We start from the raw sequence: 13,541 nt of genomic DNA, 5'->3' as shown, positions 1-13,541 counted from the left end.
AAAAAAGAAACGATCTTTATCCCGCCGTTTTTATCGAATAATAATAATAATAATAATATATGAATACAATATTGTTATAATAAATAATCTTAAAAACTTGTATATTTTTTTGATGTGTATATCAAATTTTATAATTTATATAAAATTAATGTATAAAAATGTATAAAAAATAAGATACTAATTTATATACATTATAAATACAAAATATTGAAAAAGAATCAAAAATAATAATTTTATTTCTATATTCCTTCGCGGATTTCACGTTGCGTCTTTCAATCTCTGTTTGCTGTTTGATCAAAACTGACCTGGAAAGCGGTGAGAGGAGATGCATGGAGACGGAGACCGCGCCCGCACTCTCGCCAAAGAGCGTGACGTTCTCGGGATTGCCACCGAAAGCAGCAATATTGTCGCGCACCCACTGCAGGGCCATCATCTGGTCAAAGAGACCGGCGTTACCGGGCACATCGGACGTGCCAAAGTACAGAAAGCCGAGACTGGCTACGCGATATTGCATCGACACCACGATCACGTTCTCCTCCGAGACCAGGGTTTTGTGATCGTACACGTCGAGGGTGGCCGAGCCGGAATAGAAGCCGCCTGAAAGAGAGGTCGCAGAGATTCTTGGGTTTCGCAACCGCACAGTATGTTGCCAGCACATATGGTATATATGGTACATTGATATATATATATATATATATATATATATATATATATATATATATATATATTTTTTTTTAATATTATTTATACATAATATTAAAATTTGTTATATGTATAAAAACTGAAAAAAAGAATATATATATTATATTGTAATTAATGATAAATTTTGATATAATTATACTTTTTTTTTTCTTTCATGTTTTATTAATTTTCTGACGTGATACTAGTAGCTTCAAGAGGTTCCCACAATCGATTGACACAATTTATACATAAAAGTTTCCTTGAATATTTTGTGGCATTACTCATACTATCATCATGCAAATAGTTCCGTATTCTCTAATAGCATAATATCAATTTATTTGATCTTTTCGTACCGTAATTGAAAATATCTATAACGAACAATGTAGAAATTCGACACATTCATTGAAATGTTAACACGGTACGCAAGTATACAGCATGACAAGGCAATAAAACAATCTCTTTATGACTGGCATAAACGCAGTATGACGTTGCTGACGTCATTCAGAATACGATTGTAGAGCTTAGGCAAAATGGCTTTCAATAATACTTCCGACAGCTTTATAGCCGTTGGTAGAAATATATAGAGAGATCTATTTCGAAGGAAAAGCATCTTAAACGATTACGTATTATGTAATGCTTCTCAGAAGTAACTTCTTGAAGCTACCGCGTATAATAAAAAACCAAAGCTGTCACTACGCCAGAAGCGGAACGAACGGTAGACTGATGATGGATTCTCATCACTGGGAACTCACCACCGAATATCCATACCATAACAGCGGCGTTCGTAGGCCTGGGCCGCGGCACCACCACGTTCACGTACAGGCAGTCCTCGCTCAGCGGCGTGTTCGGATTCCACATAGTGGCGCCGGAGAAATCGCCGAACACCGTGTCGAGGATCTGCACGCAGCTGTTTGGTAGAAAGGTCGCGTTTAGCACGCCCGACCAGCGTTCGACCGGTCGCGGATGGCGAAACCTCAACGGACCTGCACAACCAGGATCTCGTCAAATGTAAAGTATACTTAAAATTAACCCCCCTTAATAATACAATTTTGTCATTCGTTTTCGCTTTTCTCAATTTTTTACAAGTTAGGCGCTAAGAAGGTCTTCAAATCCGAAAATCTGTATATAAAACTATGCGAACAGTCGAGGAAAAATTTATTCTACATCCTTTACTCGGTCAATTATAATAAATATATTTAATTTAGCTAACAATAAGTACGAGTACGATTATATTATTTATGATTATAATTGATATAAATAATATATTAATTAAATCATCATTTTATTATTATAATAATTTATAGATTGATGACGACAGTTTAAATTAACCGTCTGCGAAGAAAGAAAGTGAAAGAAGAATTTTTCCTCACCTTTCCCCCCCAAGATATTCACACGATAATAAAATATAATTTTTTTTTTCTCTCTTTTTCTTCTTCGGAAAGCTTACCGAGAGGTTTCTGGGCGTAAGGAATGCCGAACCAGGCATCGACTTCCTTGCCGGTGGTGGCGGTTAGAGTCTTGCCGCGGACCATGCCCTTCCTGGTGCGTACAACCAGCGGATCGTTGCCGGTGAAAGCGGACGCTCGCGGTAATTCCTCGCCGATCCTGGAACTCCTGACGTCGAATTCTTCGCGCGACGATAACGATGACAACGACGACGACGACGACGACGACGATGCCTCCTGCGCGACGTGCAGCTCGTGCTCGTGATGTCTGCTGCGATGAGACGGCGAACCGCGGCAAGGATCCGGCTGCAGGACGAGAAGCAGGATCAAACTCAGCGCCAAGAGGGCCTCCAGTCTGCCGGGGCCGGTTCGCCAGGAACTTTTAGGATTTCTCGACATCCTGCCTGCTCGGCTGTAAGAGAGACAAACAAATCGTTAGTATTATCAAACATACGGTCACGTATTTATTTATAAATTTATTGAAAAAGATGACAATCGCTATACGAGTGCGTATAAAACACACGTATCTGTGTGTAAGCGCTTACTTTTGCAAAACTATTAATTGTATAGATATAATTAATTTATTTTTTTCATTCAATCTCATATAAGATATATTTAAATACATAGATATTTGTTATATACATAGGACGCGAATGAAAATGGACAAATTACTTGGTATACAAATGTTTGAGGGAACAATTCTGCGTGTCACGTCGCTTCCGATTACGTCTTCCGTTTTACGATCGGAAATATTGCGATGAAAGAGTGCGAGGGATTAATCTATCGGAAACTGCTCATTTCTCATCTGACAAATGATAGGGAGATTCGCAATTTTTAAGAGTAAAAATATTATTCGCAATAATTATATAATCCATATATGAAATAAAAAAAAAATAAATAATGCTTTTGTACGTGTTGAATATGTGTTTGTAAATATACAATATATATCGTTCGTACATTTCTCTTGTGAAAATCGTGTACTCCTTGTCAGATACAAACATAAACATTTTATGTAACACCACGATATAAATAAATGGATCCTAGAAAATGTAACTCATATTTTATATAAATCAAATAATTTAAATAATTTACACACAACTAAAAAAATATATTATTGACATCTCGCAATTAAATTAAATTGTTTTGTATACATATATCGAATATATCGCGAGCAGGATTTATTTCCAATCAGATATGTTATGTTTCACACGGTTGACGCAAGCATGATTAATATAAAAGATGAAAGAGCGAAAGAAAAATGCGCCAACGGCGGTGCATAATTGCAAACATATTAATTTCGAAACGATCTGGAGGAAAATAAATCTCTCAAATTTTATCGGATGATTAAAAGGAAGAGAGAGGCCGGGGATAATTTTCGAAGGATCCGGTTAATTCGATCAAAGTGTTATCGCGTCAGTTACACTTTATCCTCGCGGAGATAATTTTACGAATGGTATTTTATAAAAAAGGAAGTAAGTTTATCGCATCCACACGTAAAGCATATGACGGAATAATCGGCGTCGCGAGAAATTAATACATTAATCTTCTTCCTTAAATATTCACTTTCTCTTATCTACCCTTTCCTCCGGCATTTCCCTTTCCTCTGAACTCCCTTGGTGCAAAGTTATCTTCGTAGAGACAAAGTAATCCTATCCGAGGCGGTAATTGAAGTTACCTCGTGGTGAAATACGAGACATTGCGGTTTTCAACATCCGAAACCACGTCAATAAAATTGACTAATATTTAATTTAACTAAGTTAATTTAATAAGTATATTATATATTCAGCAAATCAATTTAATATATTAATTATATATTAATTATTAATTTTAAATTAGCATTTCAATATTGATTTACAGATTCACGATTTGGATTAGGCGTTCGTTGATAAAGAAAAAATATTTTTACACGTTTCTTTCCTTCAGAGATGTTTGAACAATAGTTGTGTGTGTGTGTGTGTGTGTTTTTTATTCTTACCGTTTATTTCTCGCGAATATTAAGATGCATCGATAATTTTGTTTATCGGAGAAACGTACACACATAAAGAGATTGTTGCATGATTATAAGAGACTCCGGCATCCTTGGATAGAGACAACTATTATAATTATTATAATTGGTTTCGTTTGAATAATATTTGGACATGTTTCTTTCTATTCTGATATCACTCCTCCGCCGAGCATTCGTTATATTGTCGTGGTAAGGCCGTTATATAATTGACGGACAGATGATACAGCGACCTTGCTTATTTTCCCGCATATTTTTGTAAGTCGACGAACATTGAATTGAATTTCTACCATTCTTGTGCGTAATTGCAGTCCCGATGTACGTTATTATACTTTGTTTTAAATATTATTTGCAATATTAGATTTGTATCATTTAAAACATGAAATAGCCAAGTGTTTTCCAACTGATAATTTACCTCGATAATTTTTCATCTTCGGATATCAAACTTTATATAACCTTGTATATACGTGTATGTACGTACACGTGTGCCGATAAATCTGAAAGTTTTTTTATATATACGCCGCGTTGATGTTCTCGATATATCGAAATGCATGACGTATCGCGATACACAGTGTCTCGGAATTACAAGCTAAAAGATCCTGTTTTAATAAAATCTACAACGCTTTAAACGAAAATTTCCGATGGTGATCAGAGTTATTCATACAAAACATTTTAACAACTTGCAATCTTGCAAGTCGCAGTGCAATGCTGTAGAAACTATAACGAAACATCGAAAAAAGAATTTTGACTTGTAGAGTATTAAAAATAAAATTTGCACCGCGTTTAATATTATCTTCTCTCTTTACACATCGAATTGATCTCTTAAATTTGAAAAAAGCATATAAGATGATGATTAAAAAAATCACAAGAGATGGTTTTTCCAATTAATTGCCGATTTTAATCCAATGAAATCGAAAAATATATTTAAAAAATGACGCGAAAAAGATATTAATATATTTACATTGTTGCATCGATACATATATATTGCATCACATTTGCAATATTGCAATTGTACATCTCGATATTTCTATGACTTTTTTTATGCAAATAACGCGTTATTTCTTTACGATAAATAAACTTTTCCATTTAAAATTAATATTTTCTTAATGAGATTGTCTTAAATGTTCATCATTATTCGGGGAAAGTCGTTTTTTTTTTTTTTTTTTTTTTTTTAATATAATATATTTCTGTAACTATGCCTTGAAATTTAAATTCACAGAGTTAGTACTACCGATATAATAAAATATAACTTTTTTAATTTCAACGTTACACAAAAAGTTTTTTTTCTCAAATAATAATTTGAAAACTATAAGTGCTTCGAGAGTTTTGTCAAGGAGAACTCGATTTTCGAGATTAGCCAAACAAAGTGTCGTTGAAAAATAACGTGCAACAAGTGTAATACCTTTATTCGCTGTATACTCTTTCGATGGAAAAAAAATATATATATCGTGATATCTCATATAATAAATTTTCAAATGCACTTTTGCACATCGAGACGATGATATATACGCGCCGTGCCCGATAACACGCGTCGATTTTGTCCCTCCCTCTCTCCCTTTCCCCGTCTCATACACGTTAGGATGGATTAGTAGGATGATAGTAGTCTCTAGTTACATCACACGAAGGTCCACACGTTGATTAGCAACTTCCTTCTACGTGTACCGAACGTGCGTTCGGTCACACGCAGCGCGTCCACGGGAACCGTCGTCGCACGCGGAAGTTTACGCACGAGGCCGCGGCTCTAAAACGCGCTGTCAGAAATTGGAAATTATCACTTTACTTTAGCACATTACAGAGTCGCGCCGTAATCAAAATATTCATGAGAAAATTACACGGCGGAAACAACGACGCGATTCTCCAAACAAATTTGCCATATCGATTTTATTTTAATGTTTAATTTCATTAGTAGCACAATTAGTATATACTTAATCTAATGCTCTTAATGTTTCTCTCTTTATTCCAATCGATCAACTTATTCGAGTAACGTCTAGTTTTATCGATTCTCAGAACCTTCACGGACCGTATAAGTCTGTTAATTTTTTTTTATTTCTTAAGAGGCGAAATTAAAAAAAAAATACAGGAATAAAAAGGAGAAAGGTAAAAATGAAGCGAATTACGGATTAAGAACTTTCCTTTCGGACTCACCCCGAGGTCTCTTTCGAAATTTGTCGCGCGTCGACGTCTTCTCGTGCGTTCTCCTCCCGCTTATATCGATACTTATGACAGTTAGTTATTCGATTAGAGTCACGCGCTCGCGTTAAGGACCGCGAAGGTTTATCGCGGTTACGCGGTACCGTGATAATAATGACTATTTCGGCGCCCCGCCGATCAAGCACTGACGACGACGATTGTCAAACGGTCACGAGAGTGACAGCGCGGGGCCGTAGCCGCATTAGAGCCACGAAGCCGACTAGTTACTTCCCTTGGCACACTGCGGCAGCATTATACATGATGCTTGATATTGTATAGATAGATAGATAAATAGATAGATATCGTGATCCATGGTAACGCGGCTGAAATTGCGCGTAGATCGATCGCCGAATTTTCGAGGGAGCCTCCCCTGCGAGACACAATACCATTTCTTTTTTTCTACCTTTTCATTTTTAAGAATTGCTATAATCGATCCGGGGTAAAGATTTTTCGATTGCATTCGTTGCTGACACGTACACATTTAGCCGTCTTTGTAATTACTCTTGAATTAAACTCTGTCTTTTCTTACATTTTATCTAATTATATTAAAGAATCGTTTTTTCGATCAAAGTGTGATAAAATGAAGGGATAAAAAGTATTTTTTCTCCTCCAAATCATACGCTTTATTCCCATGATAAAGTAACGATTACGCTCGTATCCATCTGGAAAATGAATTTCCTTTACCATTTTTTCCCCTTTTCTCTTTTTTGAATCCTCTGTCCTAACTTTTCTTTTCTCTCTCTCTCTCTCTCTCTCTCTCTCTCTCTCTCTCTCTTTTTGATACTTACAGCGAGGAAGACGCGAGGAAGGTGCTCGATTAGATTTCAGATAACGGCGATGTCCTCCTCCGAATCCGCGATAGGCAGATCCGCTCTCTTGCCCTCCCCCTCTCCGTCTACATTCTTTGTTCGTGGAGCATCGTCCGTCCCTGCAATAGAACAGCGTAGACTGACATGAATGATCAGAGAGATTGAAGGAGGGTGTGTCGGAAGCGAGGGATGTAACACACTGACAAACGGGGATCATTATTTTGTGGGTTCATTATTTGGGGATTACTAAGTTGCGGATGGGAAGGATGGGAAGAGGGAGAGAGACCCGGTTGTCGTTTAGTCCTCAGGGCAATAGAGATGAAATATAGCGCAGCAATGAGAGTGTAGCAAGAGAGGGATAAAGATGAAAGGGAAAAGATAAATTATTGCTAGAAAATAAGCGATAAATAGAAAAAGAAAGAATAAAGAGTGTTCCATTTTAGCGATAAGACTGGCTCAATCGAAAATACTCGATTACGAAGTTTGGTCGCGTAGCGAGCAAAATTCTTTGTATTTTCTCCTAAATCTTCTCCTATCGAACCTGAAAATTTCCAGCAATCTCATTTCGACCCGCGGGCGATCTACGATTTCGTTATTTCATGTATTCCACGTGCGTCGCTGGCGAGAACGAAACGCTGAAAGACGCGTGTGACGTGTATATACACGCACATACATACACATACATATATATATATATATATATATATATATATATATATATATATGCTTATTAGAAATTCCAATCGTCCGTGTATTCGCCTTCCCTCCGACAAGCGACGTGGTATTCGCATATAAACGGGAAATGAAAGGCACCCCGTGTGCGAGACGTGGGGATCTTTTCTCGTTGTCCCGCGCTCTCGAGGATGAAGGGACGGGAGATCTCCGAGTGTACGAATTAAAATACATTTCGAGGCAAATTTTATGAAGACATTTTATAATGCCCGCGTAACTCGATAATTAAACGTACGATAATTATGGAATTGCGAAAGTTCTTGAAAATTATTCGATTAGTCCGACTCGAAATAGTCCGCCTCGTTCTATTCTCGTAAAATCGCTCACCTCTTGTTAAGGTCGCCCCGTTTAATTGAACTGTCTCTTTAAGGATAACCGAAGAGCGACAGCTCGCCCCGCTCGGTTCAACGATATCGGACGGAACGTCTGCGAATTTTCGTTACACAGACACAACGGCACATGATGCAGACACACGGACGATCGTTGACCGAGAAACGAAAGGTCAGGGCGTCACTGCCTCGACTTGGCTGGCTGCACTGCGGCTCGTTGAGGATTTTGCGACGCGGACATTTAGGAAATCATCCCTCTCGCGCGCGCGGGTTAAAAACGAGAACGGCGTCTCCGCTCGACGAAATATGCACCGATAGTTCTATATCGGGTGTTTCGAAAAGAGTTTATCGGATCTTTCACGTTCTTCTCACCGCAAATCGCATATCGCGATCGAATTTTTTTTGTTCAAAACATCTTTGTTAATTATAATGAATAAAGTCGAGAAGCGCTATTTTTTAGCGACAACAAATTAAGTTTCAGGGGAGAGAAAATAGATGGGAATTCAGATCATCTATTTGAATAAAAATTGATTGATGAAAATTTGACGGTCGTACACGAACGCACGCAGAGCTTTAAAAATTGCGAAGATATGAATAAACGACGAGTTCTCCGGATCGTTGCAATGAAAAAAGACATCGTATGATTTTGGAGACACCCTGTAGAGAGCGTTCATCTCTCGCGATGCGGAATTTTCTATTGCGTCCGCTCGAGGATGAACCGCGGCATTGTTTATAGCCTCGTTCATCCGGATGAACGATTTGTACTCGAAGTGCTCGTCCCTTCAAGCGTCTATGGAATAAGACCGCGTGATAAGGTGAAAGGTATTTCCTTTTTGAAATTTTTGAAAAATAATTAACGATCGAGGAGCGTTCTCGTTTCCCTATAATTATTCTCAGCCTCGATCATACGTCATCGGCGTTCTTCGCCCTCCTTGCCAAAGACACCCCCCCAAGTGTCGGCTTACATATTCCGCCATTGCGGGTAGGAAACACGCGAGGCGGGTCAGTCGGACCCGCAGTCTCGTCTCTATGACAGGCTAAAAGCGAGCGTGTATCGTCGGGTATCATCGGGGAAGAGGGATGAACGGGGGGAAAGTTATGGATGGCCCATGGACACGCTAACCCAGTGACATCTCTAGGTCAGCCCGACCGCTCGCCATATCTTCTATCAGCATCGCGTATTATCAGACCGGCTTCGATCGAGGCTTCGGAAGAGATATCTCGGTCCCAGCGACTTATTTAGGACCTATTGTGACAGAGACTCGTTTCAATCTGTCGCGAGATATTCTAAAAAAGACAAGTATATCCGCGAAAGACGTAAAATACAAAAGATCGATGTGTGTGCCTCGCCGCATCGATCATAATAATAATAATAATAACAATAATAAATTTTTAATTCACACACTTGATATCCGATTGCAAGATTTAAAGAAAAATCGTCGCGCGAGTGATATCCCCAAATAGAAAAGCGCTTATGAAGCGAAGTCAGCCAGAGGGTGAACGCGCGACACAAGTATCGAAAATTGAAACCGAACAGAGGGGGAAACAAGTCGGAAGGCGCGTAGAGGGAGTGGAAAGAGAATATACATTGATAATACACATTATCGGAACGATAGAGACGCATTCGGCGACGGCGAAATGGCCAATCCTTGACCCGGTTACCCGCGTAAGCGAGCCAAATATTGACCCTAATCTAACGGCGACTCGTCGCGCCGCTTCGCGTCCGAAACCCGCTGCGTTTTTTTTTTTTTTTTTTAGTCGACGGGGTTAGGGGGGAAAAGGGGATGCGCATCGTTAAAACTAAAGGTCTCCCGCCTCGTTAACTCTCTTTCTCTAATCTCTCTCTCTCTCTTTTTCGCGCGAATCGACAATTTTGAATGCATTAACGATAATAAGCGGAGCGGGCAACGCGCCAACTCCGTGAAAAGTAATTGAGATTCATCGATAAGCCGATCTGTGTACGTGTATACGTATTTTATGAATTTTACGAGAAACTTTTCTCCCTGATTTCTCTAGCCCGGTTTATCACGGGTCGCATCGAAAAGCGTACGGCTGTAAATGATTCTTTCACGAAGGAGAGAGAGAGAGAGAGAGAGAGAGAGAGAGAGAGAGAGAGAGTGAGGGAGGATGGGAGGAAGGAAGAGGGGGAGAGAGAGCAGATAGTATCGGGCCGCCGGTTGATATTTGGCGGGCAATCGGAAATTCGTCCGTTCGTGTGGCATGCGCGATAAAACAGCGGCACCAGAATGTACCAGGCACCGAACCAGATACCGAGTCTTATTTTCTCTCGCTCTCTCGGTCTCCTTTCTCGACGTTTCCATTCTCTCTCTCTCTTTCTCTCATTCCACCTCCGCCATCCCCGAGAGACTCTTCCCCCCTCCCCCCCCCCCCGCCCTCACTCTCCCGCAGCTTTCTTTCTTCGGTCGATCTCGCGGGCGAATCGCGGGACGGATCAACCCTCTCGGAATGGAATTTTGTGGGGTCTTCTTTTCTACAATCGAACCCTGCTCCTATTCTCCAAGGAGCGTATTTATTGGTAGAAAAGGAAGAAAGAGCTGGCTCTCGACGATTGAAAAATCGGAGTACATTAGGAATAAACGCGAATATCGAAATACGCAGATATATATATATATATATATATATATCGTAACAAATGAAAATTTGATGGAATCTCGAAATCGAAGAAGGGCATTTTTTTTATTCATCTTATACTTTAAACTCTCCACGATCTAAGGAAGCATGAAAAATGACAAGATTGATAGTAAAAAATTTATTACAAGAGATACATAAAAAGAGAGAGAGAGAGAGAGAGAGAGAGAGAGAGAGAGAGAGAGAGAAAGAGAGCAATCTCGACGATATCAAACAAAACACGCGTCCCTGTTTCGCGCGTATTTATTCCCAGGATCAATTCTTCGAAGCAGAGACAAGAATAAAATTACGAGAGTATGCATGGTACATAGGTGGGAGACCACGATATAATCGATAAAAGTGCCAACGTATTTATGAATTACACACAACAATGAGACAATTTTTAATAATAGAAACTAACTTTTGACCTGTCATCCGGATCTCCATTTGATCTAGAGTTATTCTCATTCGATCGTTACATTGTAAAAAAATTTTTTAAAAATTCAGACATATTTTTATCTAAATTTTCAGATCTGGGTGTCCGAAAGAAATTCTAAACAATCTGTTTCAATCATCAGAGTCATTTTTCTAAAAGTTCAGAAGAATGTGTCTCAAAATTCACACAGCGTTTTCTGCGAAAAAAGCTGCAGACACTTTGCGTCCGAAGTTTTAGTTAATTTTTTTTATAGTGTAGAAAATTTACGGGGGTGCATCTTTCGCTCTCTCTCTCTCTCTCTCTCCTCTCTCTATTTCCGTGCGATCAGGTGGTTGACGATGACGGTATCGTATTTTCGAGCGCACGGAAGACGACGACGACGACGACGACACGGCCATTGCGTCGCATCGCATCGCGCCGCGTCGCGCCGCGTCGCAGCCGCAATGCAGCGCGATGCAACCCGGCAAAGAAAAATCGTTCGCCGGCCGAAACCCCCTCGGGGTGCCGTCCTTCTTTCCATTTGTACCTTCGTTCGCCGGCTCATTATTTCACTTCGCCTCTCACCGGTTGCTTCCGCGATGATCGGACGAGACAGCGCGACCGGTCTCGCGCGATCATTCGGCAAACTCAAACTTAATGCGAGGGGAGTTTTTAAATTCAGAAGATAAGAATTTGCCAAACGCGCTTTTAGTAAATGCATACAAGAGGATAGTGTATTAATTAATAATAATATAATTATTTTGTGCGAAGAATATATATATAATTATCATTGTATCGGATATATTATCGGATCAATATACATAATTATATATTATTACTTTTATCATACAAAGACAATTCGATCACGTGCGAGAAGATAGAATGCAGATCGGGAGATTCGCGAGTTGTTATTTGAAAAATCCCGTGCTTCGTCGATTTATCGCTTTAAGAAATCGCGTTTACGGCGACGTACGGATTTACGTAGGTACGTTCTTGAAATGCGGCCAGCTCTTAAGCGCTGATTTCATCAACGGTGAAACGTGACTTTGCACTCGCGAGGATACTTCGAGTCTTTATCTACAAAAGATTTCGAAGCAACTACATTTACTCGCGTTTAAAGTTAAATGCAATATTCTTAGTAACGCAATTCCTTCAAAAAAAAAAAAAAAAAAAAAAAAAAAGTGTGTGTATGTGTTGTCATATTTTTAAAAATGTTATTAATATTCTTAAATCTGTAAAAAAAAAAAAGACCGTCGATAGACGATAATTACACGTGGGATGACTTTGACCTATTTAATACATATTTATAAATCCCTGGAAAAGAAACGCGTGTGTGTTTTTCCGAAAACACAATTTACGACGACATTAACTATCTGCAAATGCGAATAATTCGATTGTGACCGAAATGGAAGTAATTATAAATTCCAATCTACGAAATAATGAATATTCGACGACAATACGCACGGTTCGTCTACACAAAATGAAATGTTTCAGTATTAATATTTAAAAAAAAAAAAAAAAAATTGTAATATAATAAGCCACATAAAAATTTATTTAGATTTTTTTCGTTTTTGTATGAATCCCATCAAAGGGGAAAAAAAGAAGAGAAATAGAACTCTCACCTTTTTTAAAATCTAGATTTTAATCGGAATTCTTAAATGATGGATGAATTTTAAAGAATCCGAATTTCAAGATCAAACTTTAAATTTTTTGAACTTGAAAAGATATACATATATGTATATATTTAAATAATTAAATCTATTTAAACTGATTTTTTTTAGATTAAGTATGCATTGCGAATAGAGAGTAGACAGAAGCTACTCATCTTCCTTTTATCTCAAATATTATTGTCGCTCCAATTCTTTTTAAATCGTTTTGACTTGATCGCAAGATTTGATTGAACCTTTCGATAGAAGAGATCGTGACCATTGTTTCAACACGAATCTGTCCTCGGTCCATCATTTTTACTTCGAAGTCATCGCAATTTGTCGGAATCTTTTGCGCCGCGAGCTCTGACAAGCCAGACTCTCTATTAACGAAACCGAGCGATTGACGATGAATTTCTTGCGTCTCATCAGTTGTTCGCTGGAAAAAAAAAAAAAAAAAATTCGGCGAGCTGAATGGAGGAAATGCATAATTGTGGATTCGAGCGTAGAGTCGGCTCGATCACATGGTACCCCCCTATTTTTAGTCCGATCCTGATTGGGTGTGCAAACGGAAAGCAAAGGCCAAACCACCCCCGCGCATATTTGCCCGTTCAACGTTTGCTCTCCGCGTTCACGCTCCGTTTCTTCCTTTCTCCCTTCCCTT

At 38.9% G+C, this 13,541-nt stretch overlaps 1 protein-coding gene and 1 long non-coding RNA gene across 4 annotated transcripts in view; one reads left to right on the top strand and one right to left on the bottom strand.

Annotated features, from left to right (window-relative positions):
• LOC138931710 (acetylcholinesterase) overlaps positions 1–13,541 on the bottom strand; it is a 41,159-nt gene that overhangs the window by 9,545 nt on the left and 18,073 nt on the right. For 2 of the 3 annotated variants that reach the window (XM_070292736.1, XM_070292737.1), the window contains 4 exons: positions 7,107–7,246; positions 2,129–2,538; positions 1,434–1,664; positions 306–597 (listed from right to left, as the gene is read on the bottom strand). In XM_070292736.1, coding sequence (XP_070148837.1) covers positions 306–597; positions 1,434–1,664; positions 2,129–2,525 — 920 coding nt within the window. In that variant the 5' untranslated portion in view covers positions 2,526–2,538; positions 7,107–7,246. Of the gene's footprint in view, positions 1–305; positions 598–1,433; positions 1,665–2,128; positions 2,539–6,273; positions 6,410–7,106; positions 7,247–13,541 lie in introns of those variants that run through there. The other variant, XM_070292738.1, reaches the window with a different exon arrangement.
• On the top strand, positions 1,303–3,130 carry LOC138931722 (uncharacterized). Its single transcript, XR_011446666.1, has 3 exons — positions 1,303–1,689; positions 2,124–2,560; positions 2,773–3,130. It is a non-coding gene; the product is annotated as an uncharacterized lncRNA (long non-coding RNA).

This window comes from Polyergus mexicanus, unplaced genomic scaffold, assembly GCF_030449975.1.
Source record: "Polyergus mexicanus isolate NDT 795.1 unplaced genomic scaffold, iyPolMexi1.0 SCAF_3, whole genome shotgun sequence".
Taxonomy (NCBI): domain Eukaryota; kingdom Metazoa; phylum Arthropoda; class Insecta; order Hymenoptera; family Formicidae; genus Polyergus; species Polyergus mexicanus.
Note: the sequence above shows the minus strand (reverse complement) of the source record. Positions and strands in the feature narration are given on the sequence as shown.